Source organism: Xenopus laevis, chromosome 9_10S, assembly GCF_017654675.1.
Source record: "Xenopus laevis strain J_2021 chromosome 9_10S, Xenopus_laevis_v10.1, whole genome shotgun sequence".
NCBI lineage: Eukaryota > Metazoa > Chordata > Amphibia > Anura > Pipidae > Xenopus > Xenopus laevis.
In genome coordinates this window covers 88,503,773-88,530,206 of record NC_054388.1, presented here as the reverse complement: position 1 = coordinate 88,530,206, position 26,434 = coordinate 88,503,773, and the positions used below count along the sequence as shown (strand labels likewise).

Below are 26,434 nucleotides of genomic sequence, written 5' to 3'. Positions count from 1 at the left end.
AATTATTCCCTAAAACAATTTAACAATGATATTCTATATTACCTGGGCACTGCTCACCTCTTATGAATTGCTTAGGTACTTAAAGGGATTCTGTCACGATTTTTATGGTGTAGTCTTTATTTCTAAATTACACTGTTGACACTACAAACAATTTATTCATATTGGTGTGTAGGCGCATTTCAGGTAAATTTTGTCTGGTCATGTGCTTTTAGAAAGAGTCAGTGCTCCACTATGGAACTGCTTTCTGATAGACTATTGTTTCTCCTTCTCAATGTAACTGAAGGAGTCGCAGTGGAACATGGATTTTTACTATTGAGTGTTGTTATATCTTCCAGGGAAGTGTTATCTGGTTACCTTCCCATTGTTCTGTTATGGGCTGCTGGGGGGGGGGAAGGGAGGGGGTGATATCACTCCAACTTGCAGTACAGCAGTAAAAAGTGACTGAAGTTTATAAGAGCACAAGTCACATGACTGGGGGGAACTGGAAAACTGACTATGTCTAGCCCCATGTCCGATTTCAAAATTAAATATAGAAAAATCTGTTTGCTCTTTTGAAGAACGGATTTCAGAGCAGAAGTCTGCTGCAGCAGCACTATTAACTGATATGTTTTTTTTTTTTCTACGAAAAAACTCTGACCAGAAAAAATCTGACTTTAGTAAATAACCTCTTAAATGTACCCCTGTTAAAGAGCACCTTGTAATCCCTGGCCTTGCTAAGTATTTTGCAAAATGAAGGCAAAAGGATTGCACTTTACATAAAGTGATTGCAGACCATTAAACAAAGGCAAGCTATTCATGTAGAAGACTAAATAATCTCTCTTTTCTTTTTCCAGTGGTCAAAACATGGTGAGCATTTTGCAGTTAGTTCAGAATCTCATGCATGAAGATGAAGAGGAGGAATCCCTATCGTTTCGGTATGCTCTGGAAAATGTTAGCGCATTAAAATGAATCCCACTTTTAAAATGCATTTAAGTGCCTGTACCAATTATAAATCTGTCTGGCAGCATATAATGTAGGTGTTTGGATTAAAGGGTTGGCCATAGGCATAGTTTAATACACAGTAAATTAAAATTTGTTGTGGAGTTTATCTCCTGTTATATTCTTCATAAAATAGAAGGGACTGTAATTTATTTGCTTCATATAATGTGTTCATTTGTACAGATCAGTGTTATACGGCTTAAAGGTTCAGTGTAAAAATAAAAACTGGGTAAATAGATAGTATGTGCAAAATACAAAATGTTTCTAATACAGTTAGGCAAAAATGTAATGTATAAAGGCTGGAGTGACTGGATGTCTAACATAATAGCCAGAACACTACTTCCTGCTTTTCAGCTCTCTAACTCTGAGTTAGTCAGCGACTTGAAGAGGGGCCACATGGGACATAACTGTTCAGTGAGTTTGCAATTGATCCTCAGCATTCAGCTCAGATTCAAAAGCAACAGTTATGACCCATGTGCCCCCCCTTCAAGTCACTAATTGGTTACCAGGCAGTAACCTATCAAGAGAGCTGCAAAGCAGGAAGTAGTGTTCTGGCTATTATGTTAGACATCCAGTCACTCCAGGCTTTATACATTACATTACATTTTGACTAACTAACAATATTTTTTACAGCCTATCCATTTAACCAGTTTTTATTTTTATACTGAACAATTCCTTTAACTACAGTAGTGTGATTAACAGCCTCAGGTCTCTGCACTTTGCTTCGGACATCACATGATGATTTTGTAAATCCCTACAAACTTTGTGATGGTTTTCTTTTAAATTAAGGGTTTTAATCATTCCCACACTATTTTTTCTTTCTTTCTGTTAAGGTCTCTGTAACTATTTTATAAGAGTAAGAAACCAATAGCAATAAGTCTGGACATTGTGTATTGTTACTCCAGTAAACCTGTCCAAACTGATTTGCTGGTTTCTCAGTCCAGTTACTCATTATTGACTGTTATTTTTCCCTATATTATAGAAGAATCCAGAATGTTGGTGAACAAGGTCACATGGCCCTCCTGGGACACAGTCTAGCTGCTTATATATCTGTACTTGACAGAGACCGCCTCAGAAAACTCACCACTAGAATCCTTTCAGACACAACGCTATGGCTCTGCAGGCTCTTCAGGTATAGTTGGTATTTGTATGCAGACATGCATTGCCAGTTCTGGTGAAGTAAGAGATTTGTGCAATATTTTTTTTTTTTTAAAAAAAAAGGTATTGTCACAATGTACATATGCATTATAACAGTGAAAAAAACAGGTTGTCAACTTTGGCTATTTGGAAACTTTTCCAGGATATATTATATTTCACCTAAAAAACACAGTTTGAACAGTGATGAAATTAAATCTTGTGCAAGAATTAAGGCCGTTGATCAGTCATAGCAAAATTAATAGACAAACAGCCCTATACCTATCCCTTGCCAAATCATCTACAAATGAATACAGATAATGTCAAGAAAATCCTATAACGGGTATTGGACATCCGTTTTATAAGGATTCCAATAAGGATTGATTATATCTTAAGGCTTCCGATATATCTTCCATTATATCTTAGTTTAGATGAAGTACAGGTGTGGGATCCGTTACCCAGAAACCCGTTATCCAGAAAGCTCTGAATTACAGAAAGGCCGTCTCCCATAGACTCCCATTATAGCCAAAAATCCACATTTTGAAAAATGATTTCCCTTTTCTCTGTAATAATAAAACAGTACCTTGTACTTCATCCAAACCAAGATATAATTAACCCTCATTGGAAGTAGAACCCGACCAATTTGTTTATGCCTATGTTTACATGATTTTTTTTAGTAGACTTAAGGAATGAAGATGATACCTGATGAAGGGAGGTTGTACCCCCCGAAACTTTGATATTGGTGGTGTAAACAAATAAAAAGAAGGGGTGCTTTCCCCACTGCAGAAAAACTTGTGTGTGCGGATCCATGACTATAAAGAAGCTGTGAATTAACATAACCATTGCCTGAAAAGCATATTTTTTTTACAGTATGCATGTTGGTTTTCCAATTCTTTATACTATATGGGGCAAATTCACTAAGCGCCAAAGCGCTGAACGCTAGCGTTAATTCGCTAGCGTTTGGCATTTTCGTTACTGTGCAAATTCACTAACGAACGCTGGCGTAGTTTCGCTAGTGTTACTTCGCACCCTTACGCCTGGCGAATTTTCGCTACCGACGTAACTACACAAATTCACTAACGCGCGCAGTGTACTGAATGCTACCTTTTACGCTAGACTTCCTTCGCCACCTCAGACCAGGCGAAGCGCAATAGAGTAGATAGGGATTGCTTCAAAAAAAGTCAAAATTTTTTCTAAGTCCCAAAAAACGCTGGCGTGTTTTCTACATTATGGGTGATAGGCTGAAAAAGATTGAAAAAATTTTTGGGGCTCCCCTCCTTCCCCCCCTACATTTCCTGACTCATGGCAACTTACCTAGACAGTGGGCACATGTGTAGGGCAAAATAAAAATTTTATTTGATGTTTTGAAGCTTTTCTAGCCATTTGTAGTGCTGATACGTATTCCTCCATTGAAATTTGAATTTGGCGCTGTATGCAAATTAGCCTTCACTAGCGTAACTTCGCTTCACTTAGCGAATCAACGCTAGCGCAACTTCGCAATCTTACGCTACCCCTGTGCGCAACTTCGGATTTTAGTGAATTTGCGGAGCGCTGGCGAAACCATGCCTGGCGAAGTTGCGCCTGGCGCAACTACGAATGTTAGTGAATTTGCCCCTATATATTTAACATAAAATTGTTTTACTCACAGATATGATAATGGTTCCGCCTATTATCATGAAGATGATAGAGAGGGCCTTCTTAAAGTCTGCAGACTTGTTATACATTCACGCTATGAGGATTACACAACTGATGGATTCAATGTCTTTCACAACAAACAGCCTGTGATCTACATTAGCGCTGCCTCCAGACCTGGGCTAGGCCAGTCTATCTGCAACCAGGTATAAACATTTAACTATATTATATTCACATATTTTAAATGTTATTTGTTGTCGGGTTTTCAATTGTTTGTTTACAACCTTAACCAAAAGCATATTTAACTAAAACTGTAGTTATGGTTGTGCCATAATAATATTTAGTAGTACATGTATGGGGCCTGTTATCCAGAATGCTGGGGACCCGGGGTTTTCTGGATAACTGATCTTTCTGTAATTTGAATCTTCATATTTTAAGTTTACTACAAAATCATGTAAATATTAAATAAACCCAATAGGCTGGTTTTGCTTCCAATAAATATTAATTATATCTTAGTTGGGATCAAGAATAAGGTACTGTTTTATTATTATTATAGAGAAAAAGGAAATGTGGATTATTTGGATAAAATGGAGTCTTATGGAGATGGCCTTTCTGTAACTTTCTGGATAACAGTTTTTCGGATAACGTATCACATACCTGTCCAACTAATGGGCAGACAAGGGAGATGTATAATACAATGTAAAATTGTAAGAATAATGATTGACTTTAGTATAAATGCAGTAGTATAAATTCAGTAGAAAACTGAAGACAGATAGCATACTTAACCATATATATATATTAGAATAAGCTCTGGCCTAATACCCATCTGTTTAAAATAAATGGATGATTAACCCTACAATCAAAAGACAGCATTTCATTTACAATGTATTTATATTCAGTTAAAATGATGTGCTTTTATGACTGACCTGCCTTTTGCTTTTACTGTTACCATCTTTTAGTTCTTAACATTTATTCTTCACATAATTTTAGTAGAAAGGAACATTGATTTTGTAGTGCAAGAATTAGATGTTACCACTGACGTTCCAGCTGTACAACACGACTGTTTGGTCGGGTGATTTAAAGGAGTCACACTCGTAATAATAAAAACATGAGCCGTGGCTGATTAGTCATATTGATCAATTGATAGATTTATGGGTAAATGATTTGCCATCCATACAACTCAGCAGCCTAATGCATTCATTTTTCCATCAATAAAGCTTTTCTCTGCACTTTATTTTGCCAAACAAGCACTTGACATTCATTTAAAAGGACATAAATCCTTAAGAATACAGGAGCTGCAGTGTACAATCTTGTACAACACAATGCTTTCTTTCTCTGTGTCTTGTGCAGTTCTTTTTTCCTATAGTTTCCTCTTCTTTACTAGAGCAATATAGAATGCAGTTAACAATAGCCGAACAAGCTTGCTTCAATACAGTCCGCTTTAGAGGCAAAGCCTCCATTCTGTAGATTTATACTGAGCTGAAAATAAGGACAGGAGGGTTTGTAGGGGATAAACAGGCAGAAAAGAGCTGTATATGGAGATAACTATAGTTTGAAATTTGTTTTCCTTTTCAATTTTTATGGTTTTCCAGTTATGTAGCTTTTTGCTCCCCAGCTTGGTATTTCAGCAGTTATTTAGTTGTAAAAGTCTTATTTCCCCTAGCAGCCAGGCAGTGATTTGAATAAGATGCTAAAATAAATATAGTAGGGGGACTGAATAGAAAGGTAAGGAATAAAAAGTAACAATAATAATAAAATTGTAATCTTACAAAACAATAATACCGGGGTCGGTTATCCCCATTTCAAAGCTGGAAAGAAGTAGAAAAGGAAGGCAAATAACTCAAAAACTATAAAGATCAAGTTGCTAGGAATAGGAAATGATATAACATGATATAAGTAAAACATCCCTGCCTTGAAACAATCCGCAACCAGCCTTATCTAGAATTGATCTCCAGTCTTTGTTTTCCTAGCCCTTTGTGAGCCAGTGGCTGTTGAGAAATGCTGGGCGGTTTACTTTAGCAGAATGAAATAATTGCTCTGTGGAATATAAGTAATTTTTGTACATGATTGTTTCTTTCTAGCTTGGCCTTCCACTCTCCTGTTTATGCCGCGTGCCTTGCAACACTATGTTTGGATCCCAGCATCAAATGGTAATTCTCTGTATTACAAGCTGTATGTACATATCAGGCAGCCTATGCACTGTAAAAGCACAGCAATGACAAACCCATTAAACCCCATTTTTATTTATTTTATATTTTTTTGCTTTTTCCTTCACTTTTAACTTTGTTTTTATTTGGTTTTCCCTTCTGCTTCCTTCTTACCATAGTGCTGTCTGCATCCCTCATTTATATTTCACTACTTCCCCTTCCTCCCTCGTTTATATTTCACTACTTCCCCTTCCTCCCTCGTTTATATTTCACTACTTCACCTTCATCCCTCGTTTATATTTCACTACTTCACCTTCATCCCTCGTTTATATTTCACTACTTCACCTTCATCCCTCGTTTATATTTCACTACTTCACCTTCATCCCTCGTTTATATTTCACTACTTCCCCTTCCTCCCTCGTTTATATTTCACTACTTCACCTTCATCCCTCGTTTATATTTCACTACTTCACCTTCATCCCTCGTTTATATTTCGCTACTTCCCCTTCATCCCTCGTTTATATTTCACTACTTCCCCTTCATCCCTTGTTTATATTTCACTACTTCCCCTTCATCCCTCGTTTATATTTCACTACTTCCCCTTCATCCCTTGTTTATATTTCACTACTTCCCCTTCATCCCTCGTTTATATTTCACTACTTCACCTTTTCATCTCCTTTCCTCCCTTATGTTTGAGCTCCACTTCTTTGTCCCGTTCATTTATGTTCTGCCTATTTTCTCTCCTTATATTTGTCTTTGCTATGTTCCTTCTAGTTGGGATAGTATTCAGTAGGTTGTCACCATGTTTGAGAGCACAGTATCATTGGATAGATTCAAGTGCTTCCAATCAAGTTACTCAAAGTGAGATTATTTACATTAGTTATTGGCTTAGTCCTGTAAATAGTGAGATTAAAAAAACGAATTTAGAAAAGGAGGGCACCCAAAAGTACTGCAGTAGTGGTGATCTTGTGGTACCTTATTGAGGTATTTGGTAGTGGAGCATAGATCGGAGTGTAGAATTAGGGAGTTATTTATCAATGGTCAAATTTTAGAGTAATGTGGATTTTTTTAAACTAATAAATTTGAGTTCGAATGGTATGTTATTAATGAAAAAATACACCTAAAATTAGATCGAATAGTCCCAACCCGAAAAGTAAAATTGAATTTGAATCAAGTTGTCCTCCGAAAAAAAAACATGAATTTTTTTCTCCCATTGGAGTCTATGGGGCGTCATTTTCGAAGCAAAGCAAAAATTTGGCTCATCACTACTATTAACATCTTCATCTTAAAAAAGTTAGAGGGACCTCTGCCATTGACTTGTACATGAACTAGCAGGTTTTAGGTGGAGAATAGTCAAATTAGAACTGGTTACATGATCGAGGTGTGGTAAATCTCACATTCACATTAGTTTTAAATTTGAATTATTGAGTTTTGACCAAAGAAAATTTTAAATTCTAATTTACGAGAGAGAGAGAGAGAGAGAGAGAGAGAGAGACAGACAACTGTACGTGTATTTCATTACACTGGAGGTTAATTATGTGCCTAGGTAAATGAATCTATAGTCAGCGAAGGGATTTGATATTAAGCAAAAGTTCACTTTTGAGTTATAGAAACAAAAGAGCTTAAAATTGTTAACATTTACTGTGCATGTATTTAGGGTTACCTTGTGCATTAATTAAAGATGCAATGCTGAATTCTGATAGCTTAGTATTGAACGTGTAACTAATGTAGAAGTGCCACCTCTTGAATTCAATATCCTGGGTATTGCATTTTTTCTGATTTTGTCCAAACATTTCTGAGCAGGCTGAAAATACAGACTGACTGCATATGGAGCTCCTTTGGTAGTGAGGCTGCTGTGTGAGGGAATAACAAGTAGCAGCTTGACTTCTGATGCTCCATAAGGGTCTGTATTTTCAGGTTGCTATAGTTCATAAACTTTGGAAATTTGGACATGCCCAGGATATTGGACTCTGCAGAATTGGACTTCTCAATAGTGAAACTGATACGGACAGATCAAGGTTCAATTTCAAGAATAAAAATTGGGGACAGATTGTCATGCAAGGGAGAAGTGTTCCATGTTAATATAAAGGTACAGTATAGAAAGTGCTCTTATACCTTTTCTGTCTAAGGGAAAGTAGAAGACAAAACATAATTTCAGATCATTTATGTTGAATTTTTATAAGAAAACCTTTTAAGGAAGATTTTAATGGGTTTTTTTTCTACTTCATCCCAGGATGTGGCCTTGCTGGACCGACTTATAAAAGATGACATCCAGTCTGGAAAATGCCCTCTTCTTTTAGTGGCCAATGCAGGTGAGTCTCCTATTGGTTAGGGAAAAGGTTAGACTGAATGTGAATAACCTGAAATCAATTGTTTCATATATTAAAAAGTAATTATTGACAATAAAAATAGGCCGTGTCAGTTAATAGTGCACAGTATCAGCATTATTTTCCTAGTTTTAGCTTGTTAAATCAGGCGATAAATATTTCTAGGAAAATATCTCACAACTTCTGGATATAATACAGGTATGGGATCCATTATCCAGAAACTCATTATCCAGAAAGCTCCAAATTTTGGAAAGGCCATTTGCCAAAGACTCCATTTTATCCAAATAATTAAATTTTTTTTAAAAATGATTACTTTTTTCTCTGTAATAATGACAGTACGCTGTACTTGATCCAAACTGAGATATAATTCATTCTTATTGGAAGCCAATCCAGCCTATTGGGTTTATTTAATGTTTACATGATTTTCTAGTAGACTTAAGATATGAAGATCAAAATTACGAAAAGATCAGTTTTCTGGAAAATCCTCAGGTCCCGAGCATTCTGGATAACAGGTCCCATGCTCAATCAACCTTTCGCAAAAAGACCCCTAAATATTGATGACCTTTTATTGGCCAAACTTTTAATAACTTTTTCTACTTTCCCTTTGCCAGGTACTCCAGGAGCAGGTCACACAGACAAACTAGGACGACTGAAGGAACTTTGTGACCAGTACAGTATATGGCTGCATGTAGAGGGGTAAATGGAGCCTTGAACAATAAGTACAAATGTCTGTCCAATACACAGAAGCCTCAAGTTTCATGCAAAATACCTCATTATAAATAATGTTAAAGGGGTGGTGCACCTTTAAGTTAACTTTGTGTGTTATAGAATGGCTAATTCTTTACATTTGGCCTTTTTTTTATATATATATATATATATATATATATATATATATATATATATATATATATATATATATATATATATATATATATATATATATATATATATATATATAGTTTTTTTAATTCTTGCCTTTTTGCTAAATAACTCAAAAATCACAAATAATAAAAATGAAAACGAATTGTAAATTGTCTCAGAATATTACGCTCTCATTATACTAAAAGTTAATTTAAAAGAGAACTAAACCCCCTTGATATTAAAAATCACTACCCCCTACCCTACATAGCCCCCTTTTCACTCCCCCCCCCCAGTCTAGGTGTTACCTCCTGTAATTCTTTACTTAACTCTCCTTTCAGAGTCAGCGGAGCTCATGGGTGCCATCTTCTGGCTCGTTCTACTTCCGGTCTTCTTCCTTCTGCAATTTCCGTCACTTACGGCGCATACGCAGTTACAAACCGGAAAACTGCTCGAACTGCGCATGCGTCAATATGCCGTTCAGTTCCCGAAGAAGACCGAAGAGGTGAAGATGGTGCCCGTGAGCTCTGCTGTGCTGACTCTGGAAGGAGAGTTAAGTAAAGAATTAGGGGCAATTACAGGAGGTAACAACTAGGCTGGGGGGAGAGGAGAGGGGGGCTATGCTATGTAGGGTAGGGGGTAGCGATTTTTAATAGCAATGGGGTTTAGTTCTCCTTTAAAGTTGAACAACTTCTTTAAAGGGATATGGTCATGGGAAAGTTTTTTTTTCCCAAAACTGATCAGTTAATAGTGCTGCTCCAGCAGAAATCTGCACTGAAATCTGTTTTTCAAAAGAGCAAACTGATTTTTTAAAATTTCATTTAGAAATCCTTCATGGGGCTAGATATATAGTCAGTTTTCCAGCTGCCCCCAGTCATGTGACTTGTGCTCTGATAAACTACAGCCACTCTTTACTGCTGTACTGCAAGTTGGAGTGATATCACCCCCCCCCCCAGCAGCCCATCAGCAGAGCAACGGGAAAGTAACTAGTTAGCCGCTCCCTAAAACTGCTCACTGGTAGATCTAAGAACAGCACTCAATAGTAAAAAGCCAGGTCAGACTGAAACAGTTAAATTGAGTAGGATAAACAACAGCCTGCCAGAAAGCAGTTCCTTTCTAAAGTGCTGACTCTTTCTGAAAGCACATGACCTGGCAAAATTTCCTGAGATGGCGTTTACACACCAATATTACAACTAAAAAAAAATACACTTGCTGGTTCAGGAATGACATTATTTGCAGTGTAAACCGTGTGATTTGTAAATTAAAACTACATCATAAAAATCATGACGGAATCCCTTTAATGGTCTCATTGATGTACAACAATTGGTCAGTGATATCAGCAGTAATGAGTACCTAATTTAATTAGAAGTCCCATGACCTTTATAAAAACACTGGCGCTTACAAATGATATTGGCTGATATTCATTGTTATTAGTTACCCACTCTAACTCTTTTGTTTCTGGGGGCCTAGTTCAACATTTAATTGAAAGTCTTTAATTATATATTATAGCAGTGGGAGAGACAAAGGACGGAGATTGCAAAGTCATACTTCAGTGGTAGGGGAAATGTTGAAATTATGATGGCACAACACACTACCATTCTTGTGGTACATGGGCACATCAGGTAGTTAAACAATTAACTGCTTTTTAGGGGAAACAAATGTGTAGAAATTCAGTGCTATGTTTTATCAGGATAAACCTGACAAACAAAAATAATGAAAAAATTTTTGTTTAGAATTTAATAGATTGCCTTTTTCATACCATGTCATTTACTCTTAATATTTTTTTTTTTTGTCAGAGTCAATTTGGCAACACTGGCTTTAAGTTACGTCAATTCTTCTGTTTTGGTAAGTTTTATATGATTTATTCTCCATCTTTATCATATTTATATATCTATGACTTCAACTACTGCATGAGGGTTCATATACAGGTATGGGACCTGTTATCCAGAATGCACGGGACTTGGGGTTTTCCGGGTGATGGATCTTTTTGTAATTTGGATCTTCATACCTTAAGTCTACTAGAAAATCATGTAAACATTAAATGAACCCAAAATGCTGGTTTTGCTCCCAATAAGGATTAATTATATCTTGTTTGGGTTAGTGTTACTGCCAAATAGTTTTTCTTTAATATTTATCTATCCGTATACTTGTTTGCATAACATGATTTCATTATATGTTTATTAGGCTGCTACGAAGTGCGACAGCATGACCCTTACTTTGGGCTCATGGCTTGGTCTCCCTGCTGTTCCTGCTGTTACATTGTATCGGCATGAGGATCCCTCCCTGGTAAAGTACTTTTATTTCAATTTCAGAACACAATGTTAGAGCTACATATCTTAGCTATTTCGCACTGTAGTTATTTTATTTTTGCATGCATAACCAATCACGTTGTACTTGAAGTCATGGTCGTAGTTGCTATTTCAATTCTTTTTCAAAGGAAAACTATTCCCCTGAAATTAATGCTTGAGCAACAGATAGTTAATATCAAATAAAGTGGTGTATTAAAGAATCTTACCTAACTGGTAACTGTCCGCAAACAGCTTGACAAAATTACCCTACTGTTTTATTCTATTCATTCAGATATTTATTCTGTTACGGTTACATAAATAGTTGTTTTTGTTAAATCTAGTGATATAAATGCTCTTATAAATCAATATAATATTTAAGTAATATTTTCCATGGAATAGAATGCTAACAGTGATATTATGGATGTAGATCATCACTAAAAGTATACCTTGCATTAGTAAAGTATGGGCACTCTTGGGTTAAATGCATTGCGTGAGTGTGGTGCTTTCCCTTGGTAATGTTTTATTTTTGCTCCTCAACAGTCTCTTGCTGCCGGCCTCACATCCAGTCAGCCAGTTGAAAAGCTTCGTGCCTTGCCACTGTGGTTATCTTTGCAGTATCTTGGACACAGTGGCATTGTAGAGCAGATAAAACATGCCTCTCAACTGGTAAGGGTCTAAGGGTATTCAAAGGCATCCATGTACTATCCATTATTATTATTATTATTATTATTATTATTGCATCCATGTATAAAGTGGCAACATATTCTGCAGCACTTTATATAAGGTTACATAACTACTGACATGTATACAAGAAGATACAAGAAGAATGATGGTCCTGCTACAATCTGTATTGTAAGAACAGTTGTAATATCGATACACACACACATACTAACTTGTACTAACTTCTCTATAAGTATCACACCCAAGCAGTAATAATGTCAGAACTAACAGGCTACCACATCTTATTTCTTTTTAGTTTCCCTTTGTGGTTATCTGATGTAAAATGTTTTTCATTAGTAAAGCTAGCATTGTTTCTCAAGCTACCAACTCCCATGAAGCCGAAAGGCATAAGGAGTGGTGGGACTGAGCAGGAAAGCATTAGTAGACACTGTCTGCTTCAGTAAATTAAGCTTCTGCCAAAACAGCCTGACCCTTGCCCTGGCTGGAAAGCAGGAGACCGTGTTATTACAGGTTCATGATATTAGCTGTGTAAGTCCAGTAATATAATGAAATCTTTAACAAATCAATGTAAATTGACTAAAGTTGGCCATACATACAGAGACCTTGAGGTGGGCGATATCTGGCTGATGCGATTGTGGCCCAACAATCGGATCACAACGAGGAGAATGCGGGCAGGTCAGAACAAGGACTGCATCAAAGCACCATTGCAGTCTCTGAACTTCATCTGTCGGCAGTTTATATTGGCCCGTGTATGGGGACCTTAAGTGCTCAGAAAAGCAGGCGTTTCTTTTGGGTTTTTTTGTGTTAGATGTAGAGTATACTTCTCCTTTAATCTTGAGGGCAGCACTGAAAACAAGTGCTAATAATGTATAAATAAAGGGATACACAAGACTCCTTAGCACATGCACCTCAATACAAAAATGACTGTTCAGCTGTGCTGCCAATTGATGAAGGTAGTTGCATTCTGTATGTTACACATAGACCTGCCTTAAACCAAAAATGAGAGGCCATAGGCAGAGACATTCAAATCACCCACTGGTGGCAGATTTATCAAGGGTCGAATTTCAAGTTCATGGGAGTTTTTTAAAACTCCCATAAACTTGAAATTCGACCAATTCAAATTTTTCAAAGTCGGGTGAATACTATGAACCCAAAAAACTTTTTCTGAGCAAAAAATTTGAATGTCAGACAGGCTACAAATAACTCCAAATTGATCCCAGGACGATTTCCATAGGCTAAAACAGCAATTTGGCAGGTTTATGATGAATCTCAAATTCGAATTTTTAAAAAAAAACTCGAATTGAATTTTAATAATTCTCTAGTCTAATATGACAGTTTTGGCCATAAAAAACTGGAAAATTTGAATGTGAAAATTCAAAATTCTAATTTTCACTTCGACCCTTGATAAATCTGCCCATTAATGTCTACGTGGTCAGCTCTACACAGATAATGTCTGTATGAGGAGAGGTGCAGCAAAGGAATTGTTCAGTATAAAAATAAAAATTGGGTAAATAGATAGGCTGTGAAATATAAAAAATGTTTCTAATATAGTTAGTTAGCCAAAAATGTAATGTATAAAGGCTGGAGTGACTGGATGTCTAACATAATAGCCAGAACACTACTTCCTGCTTTGCAGCTCTCTTGGTTTTCACTGATTGGTTACCTGGTAGTAACCAATCAGTGATTTGAGGGGGGGGGGACATGGGCCATAACTTTTTGCTTTTGAATCTGAGCTGAATGCTGAGGATCAATTGCAAACTCACTGAACAGTTATGTCCCATGTGGCCCCCTTCAAGTTGCTGACTAACTCAGAGTTAGAGAGCTGAAAAGCAGGAAGTAGAGTTCTGTTATATTAGGCATCCAGTCACTCCAGCCTTTATACATTACATTTTTGGCTAACTATATTAGAAATTCTTTTTATTATCTATTTACCCAGTTATATATACTCGCTCTCTCTCAAAATATTTATTTTGAAGGATATATGCATTATCCTTGGCAAAGGCAAATGGGTTGCAGCCATGTTCCTCACTATATTTAGACTGTGCTGTATCATATCTAATGGATTCAAGAGAAGACATTGAAGCAGGGCCCCTGTGCAACCTTGTAGCGGCTGCAGTTGAACGTAAGCACATTCTGTGGCTGGATGCTGTTAGCAGGTGTTTTTTATATGAAGGTCACATTTTAAAGGGAAGCAAATTGGTCACTATGGGAACTCATTGAGATTTATACCTTGTGTCAGTCCTCCTATACATGCATCGGTGTTAGCTGGTAAAGTAATGGAATAACAAAGGAAAACAAAACATCGTCCAAGCTCTTTTTTAATAATTTAATGAACATCAACCTGCTTTTGCATTTGGAGTTGGCTATTTGCTCCCTACTGGGACATAACACTCTCTAACATTAGGAAATTAGACTGCCGCCCAAGGACATGGCCATATATGCAAAGGTGTATTTATCATATAGGGCCTGTGCATAGGGTGCCAGCTTTAAAGGAGAACTAAAGCTTAAGAAGTAGCTAGAAATGTTGTAAATTATGTTTTGACTGGACTGTTCTGTACCAGCCCAAGGCAACCACGGCCCTTTAGCAGTAAAGATCTGTGTCTTCAAAGATGCCCCAGTAGCTCCCCATCTTCTTTTCTGCTGATTCACTGCACATGCTCTGTGCTGCTATCACTTACTGAGCTTAGGAACCAACTCACAATATACAGAACACAGTATAAGGCTGATTAGTAATTAATACAGATAATTACTACAAGGCAGCTCAGAAACCAGTACAACTGGCACCAGAATTTACTAATCAGCCCTGTAGCATCAGCTTATATTACATGCCAACCTCATTTTTTGCTTGATAATTTGCGATAATTGATAATTTGCGACGACCCCTAAGCTTAGCTTCTCAACAGTCGCTCAGAGCCCACTGAGCATGTGAGTGTCATAGACACTTTCCAAGATGGTGACCCCCTGTAACAGGTTTGAAGTCCTGGATCATTGCTGCTATTGAGAAGCTTAGCCATATTAATTTTTAGGGTTTAGTTCTCCTTTAAGGGGGCAACCCTCTGATGCCTATATGGTAAGAAAAAGCACTTCCCCTGCTGCCGGATGCTGTCCGAACTCTGAATTGGTTACAAATTGGTGCCACAAATCTTAACAGTTTTCTTTTTTTAATTTACAGAGTCAGAAGCTGCTGGAAAATCTAAATAACCTGAGTCCAGTTAAGACTTCGGTAAAGTATTCTCTGCTTAATTAAAGCCCTGAAACAGCATAGAGCCAATAGCTAATGTTGCTCGACCAGTATACTGGGTCTATTAGTAATAGCATATGTAAGAAGGCCGGTGATGTTTACAAAACAGTCTGTGTACCATATGTTTAGATATTAACTGAGTACAGATCTTGCTTTCAGTTCTTCAGTTGGACCCAGATCATCTGCTGGAAATGCAGAATCCATATGTTGTGAGAATATTCATTTCTCCGTGCGTTTATACATCAACTCAATAAACAAATACAGCATATTTTTGATTGAGGTGGAACACTGTTAAAGGACCAGTAACATAAAAATGTTTTTAATTCGTTAGTATACAAAGGAAAAAAAAAACACAAAGACAAATAAAACTTTGAAATCACTGCTGTAAAGTATAGTGTCTGCAAAATAACATGCTTACTAACAAGTTGATAATAAAGATACTGATACAGTCAAATGGTGGCTAATATAACTCATTATTCATTAAAGGACCAGTAACATCATTTTTTTTTTAAAAATAAATAAAAAACTAAAAACTAAAAAAAAACACAAAGACAAATTAAACTTTGACATCGCTAAGTCTTTATTAAGAAATAACTTACCAAAACTCCGCTTGCGCTCCTCTTCAGAAAAGGCGACAGGGTGACAATCCATCATGCAGCACTTCCTATAAGGAAGCACCGCACAATGAATTGTGCAGAGGAGTTCAAGCGGAGTTTCTGTAAGTTATTTCTTAATAAAGACTTAGCGATGTCAAAGTTTAATTTGTCTTTGTGTTTTTTTTTTTTTTAGTTTTTTATTTATTTATTTAAAAAAAGAATTGATGTTACTGGTCCTTTAATGAATAATGAGTTATATTAGCCACCATTTGACTGTATTAGTATCTTTATTATCCACTTGTTAGTAAGCATGTTATTTTGCAGACACTATACTTTATACAGGTTTGGGACCTTTTATCCATAATGCTCGGGACCTGGGTTTTTCCAAATAACAGATCTTTCAATAATATGGATCTTCCTACCTTAAGTCTACTAGAAAATCATGTAAACATTAAATAAGTGCAATAGGCTGGTTTTGCTTCCAATAAGGATTAATTAATTATAATCTTAGTTTGGATCCAGTACAAGGTACTGTTTTATGATTATAGAGAAAAAGGAAATCATTTTTAAAACCGTGCATTATTTGGATTAAATGGAGTCAATGGGAGACGGCCATTCCGTAATTTGGAGCTTTCTGGATAACGGATCCTATACCTTCAATTTCCATAGCCCCAGGCTGTGTGGCACTCTAGCTCATGTGGAATCATAATTCCACTGTTGTACTGAGGTAAGGATGCTGGGAATTGTCATTCCACAACAGCTGGAGGATATTTTCTATATTAACAATACCAGCACATTCTGATTGACTGCTGTATAGCAGCTCCCATAGGTACTATTGTACATAGTGATTGTACATCATCTCAGCCATTCCAATATGTTATTTGTCAGTTGTTAGCGCTGATATGATTTTGCCTCGTTTGATTTATCAGTCCCGTAGCCCTGTTGTCACTGTGTATGTTTATTTGATACATTCGTGTTGTAACTAATTAGATTTTCCACAGCCATTTCATTAATTTCAGTTAAATGTTATTGTAGAAAATGCTCGTGTTTGTTTCACACAGAGAGCAATCTCGTTGCAGATCATTTAATGAAAGCTGCTTATTAGCCGTTTCTGTGAAGCATAACTGTCCTGTGTGATTCATTTTGATTGGTGAGTGATAAGGAGTGCCTCATTTCCCTTCTGATTGCTTCTGTTCTCTCCTAGGTGGAGAATGATGGCAGCTCCCCTGTGGTGGTGTTCCGATTCGTTTATGAAGGTTGCAAATCAGGTTTGAACATTTCATTTGGTCTCAAAGGGATTTTTTTTTCTCTTGCCTCCATTTCTAATCCAGGCTGATGTTCGATTAGATTTTAAGGGTACACACATTCCATAGTTGCTGTGTATAAGCACGCCAAATACAAAGGTACCTAAATACAATGTCTATTTACTGATCAGTGCACAATCCCTGGAAATACTGTAAGTAATAAAGCTTATGATCATAAGATTGCTAAACTACGATAACCATGTTAAGGTAAACTCTATGTAGTGACCCTTAGCATTTATCATTGACAGTAACACCAACAATGAAAGTGTTTTAAAGTAATTAAAGGACAAGGAAAGTCTAAAATAGAATAAGGCTAGAAATTCTGTATTTTGTGTAATAAACATGAACTTACTGCACCACAAAGCCTAATCAAACAAATGATTTATGCTTTCAAAGTTGGCCACAGGGGGCTGTCATCTTGTAACTTTGTTAAACATCTTTACAAGACCAAGACTGTGCACATGCTCAGTGTGGTCTGGGCTGCTTAGAGATCGTCATAAATTATCAAAACAGCACAAGTCAAATAATATCTGGCAGAAGCCGATACAGCAAGGCTGATTAATAATCAGAATATACAGAGTTCTGTGTTGTCGTGTAATCTAATGTGGATTTTATAGTTTTTGTATTGTTTAATACAAACTTTCACCAACTCTGCAGAACCAGTGGCTGCAGCAAAATAATCCTCTAAAAATAAAATACAATACAAATCTCTACAGTCACTGACTGCTCTACATCGAAACAAAGCTGCTTGAGTTCTGCATGGCTGTTAAGTAAGGTAGGGGCTCCCCCTGCTGTTCATAAGTATGATTGTTTCCCTGCACAGCAGTTAGGGACCATCTGACAATTCCTATCCACAGCAGTAAATGAAGGGAGAATTTTCCTGCATACAGTCAGGTTTCTTATAAAAACAGTACACCTTTTTTAATTAAAGTATATTGGAGATAGGTTTCTTTTTCATTAAAGAAAGTAAAAATGGGATTTTATTTTTTTGCCTTTACATGCCCTTTAAAATATAACGTACTATTGCCCTGCACTTGTAAAACTGATCTGTTTGCTTCAGATACTCTACTTTTGTGTTTTTAACAAGCCGCTGTGTAGCAATTGAGGCAACTGAAATGGGGTTCAATGGCACAGGTTAAATAGCAAATAACAGATAAACTCTGTAGACTATAATGGTGCTCTACAGCGCTTATCTGCTATTTAACCTGAGCCTTTATACTATGAATGGCTGCCCCCCACAGCTACACAGCAGTTTATCATTTATTTTCTACTGTAGTAGTGATTCTAAAGCAAACACGTTAGTTTTACTAGTGCAGGGCAACAGTACATTATATTTTAATTACTTTAAAACACTTATTTTTTAGTGTTTCTGTGCCTTTAAGAATAGTGTCTCCTGGCTACTCTATTGGTCATACAGGCTGTTTCCCCACTAGCCGTTTATGTAACGCAGAGACCTCAAAAACCAACACAAATTTTTAAGGCATAAGACCATCATTTAATGAGCAAGTTGGGGGTGCCAGAACCACATGGAAATTTGCTGTCCTGCAGAATAATTACATTCTAATGGCAGTGCAACTGAACTTGGCAGAATTGGGAGGCCTCTGATCTGGCGAAAAAAATCTGGCACAGGAACAAAACTTCATAAAATGGTTAAAAAAACTGAATTGTATGATTTTTATAGATTTGACGGGTGGAAACTTTTTTTTTTTTTTTTGATTATTGTTTGAAAACCACAAATTCTTTAGATTATTGTACGAAACTCAGCACAGATCATATAGTGTTGTAAACAGGAGATCTGGCATTGACTTGTACATGAACTCTGCAGGTTTAAGATGGAGTATTTTTTTATTCTGACTTTTAGCAGCCTCGGGATTTAATAAATCACGAAAAATTTGTTTTTTTCCCCCTGAAAAAATAGTTTTCCCCATTAAAACTCCTACCAGAAAAAAATGGACTTTAATAAATAACCCTTGTGTTTAAATAAAAAAAAAAGCCTTTATAGACCCACTTCAGCCCACGTTACCAAGCATTTCCACATCATAGTTCATATCAATGATGTGCGGGTCAGGCTTCTCCCCACCCGCATCAACCCGACCTCCCTCCACCCCTGCCCGAGCCCGACTTCCGGGTTCCTTTTAGAGACCCGCGCTGACCTGCCGATGATGTCACAAAAGGGGGGGGGGGATGAGAGGCGCGCGTCTATAAAAGATCCAACCGGAAGCCGGCATTTGGAAGGTTGCTCAAGAGCTGAACCTGCCCGCGACCCGGAAAGGGGAGTACAAGGTCGGCCCGAACCCGCGGGTCCCGCAGGTATCGGGCCGGCCCACACATCACTAGTTCTTATATCTGTGCTATAATTCATAATAAGGATACAGGATTCATAACTCCATTTATATGATTTTTATTTTCAGATTCAACTTTAAACTTAAGCACTATAGAAAGAGACAGCGATGCTCTGAATCAGTGGGTAAGAAACACGTGCCATGTTCTCATCTCACAGTTAATCACATGCTTGGCTACAGAGAAATGCTATATTTCTTCTTCTACTAGCCTCAGTTATCTGCATAATGGTGTCAGAACTGGACCAGAGGGATAAATTAAAAACGCAGGGCTCTTCTTGTGTCACTGACTAAAAGAAATCATTGTTCTGTTCTGACAGAGAGAACACACAAGAAGTTCTGAGATGACCTGTCTCATCATTCATTTCTAGTCATTTTTTCCTGCTGATTAAAGGAGAAGGAAAGGTTAAAATTAAGTAAGCTTTATCAGAAAGGTCTATATAAATACACCAGTAAACCCTCAAAGTAATGCTGCTCTGTCAAAAGAAACACATAATTTATTTCCTTCTGTTGTGTACACATGGACTTCTGTATCAGACTTCCTGTTTTCAGCATAAACCTCCAGGGCTAGGGCTTGAGCATGCTCAGTTTGCTCCTCTTCCCCTCCCTCCTCCCCTCCCTGCTGTAATCAGAGCCCAGAGCCATGAGAGAGCAAGAAGAGGCTCAGGCAGGAAGTGATGTCACACCAAGCTAATATGGCAGCTGCTATTTTAAACAAACAGAGTTTACTCAGGTAGGTAAAGCATTCTGCATAATAAATATAGTGTTATAGCTTGCACTGTTGTGGCTAATCTATTGGCAATAAACTGCTTTGGTAGCTTTCCTTCTCCTTTAACAAAGGTAACCTAGAGATATATACTACTGCACCTCAACTCTTGCTTATTGGGCCTTAGCAAAGGCATCTGGGATTCTGTGTATTACCTCTAGCTCTGAACAGTGCTCTCAGAGTGACTGTGAAATTTTCCATGCTGTCTGCGCCCTTTAAACTGCTCCAAAATGGACTGCATGGAAAATAGATAAAATGTAATAATGTAAAGAACTGCATTTTTCAGCCACTAAGTACTGCAAGATGCACATGGCACTGCAACATTCTGTTCCTTAGGGGTAACAGCAGGCACTGTACAATGTAGCATCTAGAAAGTGCTAGTTATGTCCCTATACCACCGAATTATGGGAGGGAAGCATGCAGTATCATTGGCTTCAAATTCACTTATTTATGTTCCACCTTAGAAATAATAATGGTTATCGTTTCTGCTATTTTGTGGGACAGTGGTGAATGGTGTATTGTTTCTTTCTAGCTAGGGGACCAGCTGGCTGCTCTTGTTCCTTCCTGTGGAGTGGACATAGTAGAACTGGAAGATGAAGGCACATGTGTGCGCTTTAATCCACTAATGACCGCTGCTGGTAAGCCTCATATAAACAGCCCCTGAATTATAGGATAAGTAAACCGTCATTTTAATGTAAAATTGTTAAGGGTGTTTTTCCAAACACTTTCGGAATTGAAAGTGCTAGTTATGTCCCTATACCACCGAATTATGGGAGGGAAGCATGCAGTATCATTGGCTTCAAATTCACTTATTTATGTTCCACCTTAGAAATAATAATGGTTATCGTTTCTGCTATTTTGGGGGACAGTGGTGAATGGTGTATTGTTTCTTTCTAGCTAGGGGACCAGCTGGCTGCTCTTGTTCCTTCCTGTGGAGTGGACATAGTAGAAGTATATATATATATGTATGTGTGTTTGTATATGTATATATACACATCCTAGCCTTTTACATTGGAAGTGTTCTTAATATGTAGCATTGGTTATCAGTTGTATTTAAATATATATATGTATATGTATATATATATATATATATATATATATATATATATATATATATATATATATATATATATATATACATATATACATATATACATATATACATATATACATATATACATATATACATATATACATATATACATATATATATATATATATATATATTTAAATACAACTGATAACCAATGCTACATATTAAGAACACTTCCAATGTAAAAGGCTAGGATGTGTTATATTTCACAGAGGAGTTGCTTTAAGCGTTAAAAATAAAACCTGGTTTTCAGCGCCTCAAAGCAATACAAACAAATGTCTCCTGACAGTCTTAGGTACTACCGCTGAAGATGTTGAGCAGCTGGCCGCTTGTCTCAGAATGAAGATCCCAGTCCTTCAGAACACACTCAGACTGAAGGAAGAATTCCGACAAGAGGTAGAAAGAATAGCAGGACTGTCTTACATCAATGACTACAGTTGGGCCGGACTTGGTGTTTTAAGGTAAATAAATGATGCTCAGGAGAGTGCAATAAAGTAAGACAAGCATGTAGCCAAAGAGGAGGATTCTCTGCTCTATTATAGAAATGCACAATGTTCATGAGGGCTTTCTACCGGCAATACTTCACCATGCCTTGTGTACTTCCATTCAGTAGCTAGACATTGTAATAAGACACATCTGCATCGATATTCCATCTTGCATATATACAGTGGTGTGAAAAACTATTTGCCCCCTTCCTGATTTCTTATTCTTTTGCATGTTTGTCACACTTAAATGTTTCTGCTCATCAAAAACCGTTAACTATTAGTCAAAGATAACATAATTGAATACAAAATGCAGTTTTTAAATGAAGGTTTACATTATTAAGGGAGAAAAAAAACTCCAAATCTACATGGGCCTGTGTGAAAAGTGATTGGCCCCCCTTGTTAAAAAATAACTTAACTGTGGTTTATCACACCTGAGTTCAATTTCAAAGGTTATAAAGCCATTTCTAAAGCTTTGGGACTCCAGCGAACCACAGTGAGAGCCATTATCCACAAATGGCAAAAACATGGAACAGTGGTGAACCTTCCCAGGAGTGGCCGGCCGACCAAAATTACCCCAAGAGCGCAGAGACAACTCATCCAAAAGGCCACAAAAGACCCCAGGACAACATCTAAAGAACTGCAGGCCTCACTTGCCTCAATTAAGGTCAGGGTTCACGACTCCACCATAAGAAAGAGACTGGGCAAAAACGGCCTGCATGGCAGATTTCCAAGGCGCAAACCACTTTTAAGCAAAAAGAACATTAAGGCTCGTCTCAATTTTGCTTAAAAACATCTCAATGATTGCCAAGACTTTTGGGAAAATACCTTGTGAACCGACGAGACAAAAGTTGAACTTTTTGGAAGGTGCGCGTCCCGTTACATCTGGCGTAAAAGTAACACAGCATTTCAGAAAAAGAACATCATACCAACAGTAAAATATGGTGGTGGTAGTGTGATGGTCTGGGGTTGTTTTGCTGCTTCAGGACCTGGAAGACTTGCTGTGATAGATGGAACCATGAATTCTACTGTCTACCAAAAAATCCTGAAGGAGAATGTCCGGCCATCTGTTCGTCAACTCAAGCTGAAGCGATCTTGGGTGCTGCAGCAGGACAATGACCCAAAACACACCAGCAAATCCACCTCTGAATGGCTGAAGAAAAACAAAATGAAGACTTTGGAGTGGCCTAGTCAAAGTCCTGACCTGAATCCTATTGAGATGTTGTGGCATGACCTTAAAAAGGCGGTTCATGCTAGAAAACCCTCAAATAAAGCTGAATTACAACAATTCTGCAAAGATGAGTGGGCCAAAATTCCTCCAGAGCGCTGTAAAAGACTCGTTGCAAGTTATCGCAAACGATTGATTGCAGTTATTGCTGCTAAGGGTGGCCCAACCAGTTATTAGGTTCAGGGGGCAATTACTTTTTCACACAGGTTTGGATTTCTTTTCTCCCTAAATAATAAAAACCCTCATTTAAAAACTGCATTAAATACTGCATTTTGTGTTTACTTGTGTTATCTTTGACTAATAGTTAAATGTGTTTGATGATCAGAAACATTTTGTGTGACAAACATGCAAAAGAATAAGAAATCAGGAAGGGGGCAAATAGTTTTTCACACCACTGTATTCATAAAGCACTGCGTAACTTGTCGGCGCTATATAAATAAATGATGATGATTCTTATATCGGCTGCCAGGTATGAACAGTTCAGCGAGGAGCAGGATGTTGCCAAGAGAGAAGCAGATCTGGAAAAGATTACGCTCGCTCTTCTGAAGAAGCTCAATGAGCTGGAAACAGATCTGACATTTTGTTCAGGTACTGACGGACTTGCGGTATAATGGCTCGAGCAATTACGTTGAAAAATGAATGTGTTTATAATGCATTTAAATATAATGTACTGTTACTCTGCACTGCTAAAAAAATGTTGTTTGATTCACAAGCATTAACCCAATTTTTTATAAATATGCATAGCATGTCATAAATGTTCAGTTTTTAAATGGCATGTAAAGTCTAAAATAGAATAAGGCTAGAAATGCTGTATTTTTGTATACTTAATATAAACATGAACTAACTGCACCACAAGCCTAATCAAACAAATAATTAATGCTTTCAAAGTTGGCTACAGGGGGTCACCATCTTGTAACTTTGTTAAACATCTTTGCAAGACTAAGACTGTGCACATGCTCAGTGTGGTCTGGGCTGCTTAGGGATCGTCATATACAAAGCTGCTTGAGTTCTGCATGGCTGGGAAGTAAGGTGGGGGCTCCCCCTGCTGTTCATAAGTATGATTGTTTCCCTGCTCAGCAGTTAGGGACCGTCTGACAATTCCTATCCTCCGCAGTAAATGAAGGGAGAATTTCACTGCATACAGTCAGGTTTCTTATACAAACGGTAGACATTTTTTAATTGAAGTATATTAGCGATAAGTTTCTTTTTCATTAAAGAAAGTAAAAATGGGATTTAATTTTTTTGCCTTTACATGCCCTTTAACATTACTGATTTTTTAAAGGTGACCTGTCACCTAAAAAAATTAATTATTCAAAATCCTATTTTATTACATTAGTCAAGCAAAATGAACTTTAATTACAATATATAAATTATCTGAATTTTGTTTCCTTCAGTCTTGGAATTCATAATTATAGCAAGCAGGCAGGAGCCATTTTGTGGACACTGTTATTAAGGCAAGCCTTGTATCAGCTCAGAATCTTGTTTGTGCACCAGAATGGGGGACCTGATGTCCATCCCCATGCCCTGGCTACACAATTAAATGGTAAATAGAGAGGGGGAATGTGGGGAGAGCAGTGACATCTAGGAAGTGCTGAATGGAAAGTGAAAGTAATTGCCTGCTCCGCATCTATGCCTAAGTCATAGTGGAGGGGCAGACATTTGATTTTTAAATGAGCTTACAACAGCTATGAATGCTTTAATAAAAAATAGAAGTTGGATTTCATGTTTAATTTGAAAAGGACTTTCATTATACAGCTTTTTATGTCTGGGTGACAGGTCCACTTTAATGCACTTTTTTCTTTCTTTTTTTAAATGAAGCAGAAATTGGTTAGTGCCCCCCTTTTATCCCCTTACAATTTCTAACAAGCATTTTTTTTCTTTAAGGGCCAGAATTTGGTGCAGAAAAGAACTGTATCTACATTGGAATGGCATCCGAGGACATGGATGTTTCTGAATTGGTAGAAACCATTACAGCCATGGGCAGAGAAATTGAGGAAAATTCACGGGTATTTAAAGCATTTGTTTTACTAATAATGGAAGTCCAATCATGGGATTTAACAGTTGACTGGGTTAACTTAACCAGATTTGATGATATGAGCAGGTTTCACACTAGTTATATCATGAGTTTGTAACTTGACACCCCCTTCTACGTTCACTTCATGCGTCCCTTCAGTTCCCTTGTTCATTATGATTTCCTGTTCTATTCAGCTGCTGGAAAACATGACAGAGGTTGTCAGAAAGGGCATTTTGGAAGCAGAAGTACAACTTCATAAGGCCAATGAGGAAAGGCTTTTGGAGGAGGTAAGAGGAAGGGACAGCCAATTGGCATAAAGCAGTGTATTTTACTTATACTAAAAGAAAGAACCATAGAGGTTGAAGTGGGCTTTTGCGGTTCCATTTTGCCGGCTCACTGAGACCTCTCCGTTTTTTCAGTTTGGTTGCTTTCTATATTCTGTAAGCTTTGGATCAGTGGTTCTCAAAGTATAGTGTGCCCCAGGGGCATAAAGAAGTCTCCATCCATGATTCCTTATACAAGGATTATCTGGCTCTTCACTGGGGTACCACATTGTTAGGCATCCTACAGAAAATACAATCAGATTTTTTAGCCGGAGCCTACAAACAACAACAACAAAAAAAGCACACGTACCCAGGGGACTTTTCCACTAAACGTCACCATCTTCTGTCATTTCCTAGGGATCCCCTGGTGGCTGTTTGGGATCCTTTGCATGCGTAGTAAAGTAGAGTAGACACAAGTCTACATATTTGGCTTCAAAACTGTATGTTTAAACTTTGATTGGAGCTGCTATATTGCTTTTTCAAGCTAAAAAGCCATTTCTCAGCCACATAGCAGTCTCCCTTGCAATTATATATTGCTGTTGAATGTCTGGATGAATGGAAAGTGACTTAGTTGAGCCATGCAGTTTGGTAATTTCTTATGTATTCAGGCAGAGAAAAAAATATACTGTGTATTGGCATAACAATGGGGGGGGGGGGCAGTAAGAGAACCTGCATCCTCCCATCCACACACCCATCCACCCATGTACAGGTGCAGGGGGGCCCAGAAATACTTTTTGCAGGGGGCTTGTGAGGGAGGGATGAGTGATGCCCCTGGGTCTTGGCATTGAATAAATGTTCATATTGTGACTTATTTTTTCTTGTTCTACAGGGTGTCCTACGGCAGATCCCATTAGTGGGATCAATGCTTAACTGGCTTTCCCCTGTCCAAACCACACAAAAGGGAAGAACATTCAATCTGACAGCAGGTCAGTTAACAAATGTGGTAATTCATCTTACATTGTGTCCGTGAAAGCAAATATATACTTTGCAGATATTTCAAGGG

The 26,434-nt window shown here is 37.5% G+C and overlaps 1 protein-coding gene across 1 annotated transcript in view; it reads left to right on the top strand.

Annotated features, from left to right (window-relative positions):
• The window catches only part of pdxdc1.S (pyridoxal-dependent decarboxylase domain containing 1 S homeolog), a 52,975-nt gene that overhangs the window by 21,892 nt on the left and 4,649 nt on the right, over positions 1-26,434 (top strand). Inside the window, exons 4-21 of the mRNA XM_041579232.1 lie at positions 834-914; positions 1,961-2,110; positions 3,761-3,950; positions 5,826-5,894; positions 8,125-8,203; positions 8,830-8,914; positions 10,873-10,921; positions 11,261-11,362; positions 11,905-12,030; positions 15,218-15,268; positions 17,087-17,150; positions 19,598-19,653; positions 20,824-20,929; positions 21,674-21,845; positions 23,564-23,682; positions 24,979-25,100; positions 25,303-25,395; positions 26,261-26,357. Coding sequence (XP_041435166.1) covers positions 834-914; positions 1,961-2,110; positions 3,761-3,950; positions 5,826-5,894; positions 8,125-8,203; positions 8,830-8,914; positions 10,873-10,921; positions 11,261-11,362; positions 11,905-12,030; positions 15,218-15,268; positions 17,087-17,150; positions 19,598-19,653; positions 20,824-20,929; positions 21,674-21,845; positions 23,564-23,682; positions 24,979-25,100; positions 25,303-25,395; positions 26,261-26,357 — 1,811 coding nt within the window. The remainder of the gene's footprint in view (positions 1-833; positions 915-1,960; positions 2,111-3,760; positions 3,951-5,825; positions 5,895-8,124; positions 8,204-8,829; positions 8,915-10,872; positions 10,922-11,260; positions 11,363-11,904; positions 12,031-15,217; positions 15,269-17,086; positions 17,151-19,597; positions 19,654-20,823; positions 20,930-21,673; positions 21,846-23,563; positions 23,683-24,978; positions 25,101-25,302; positions 25,396-26,260; positions 26,358-26,434) is intronic.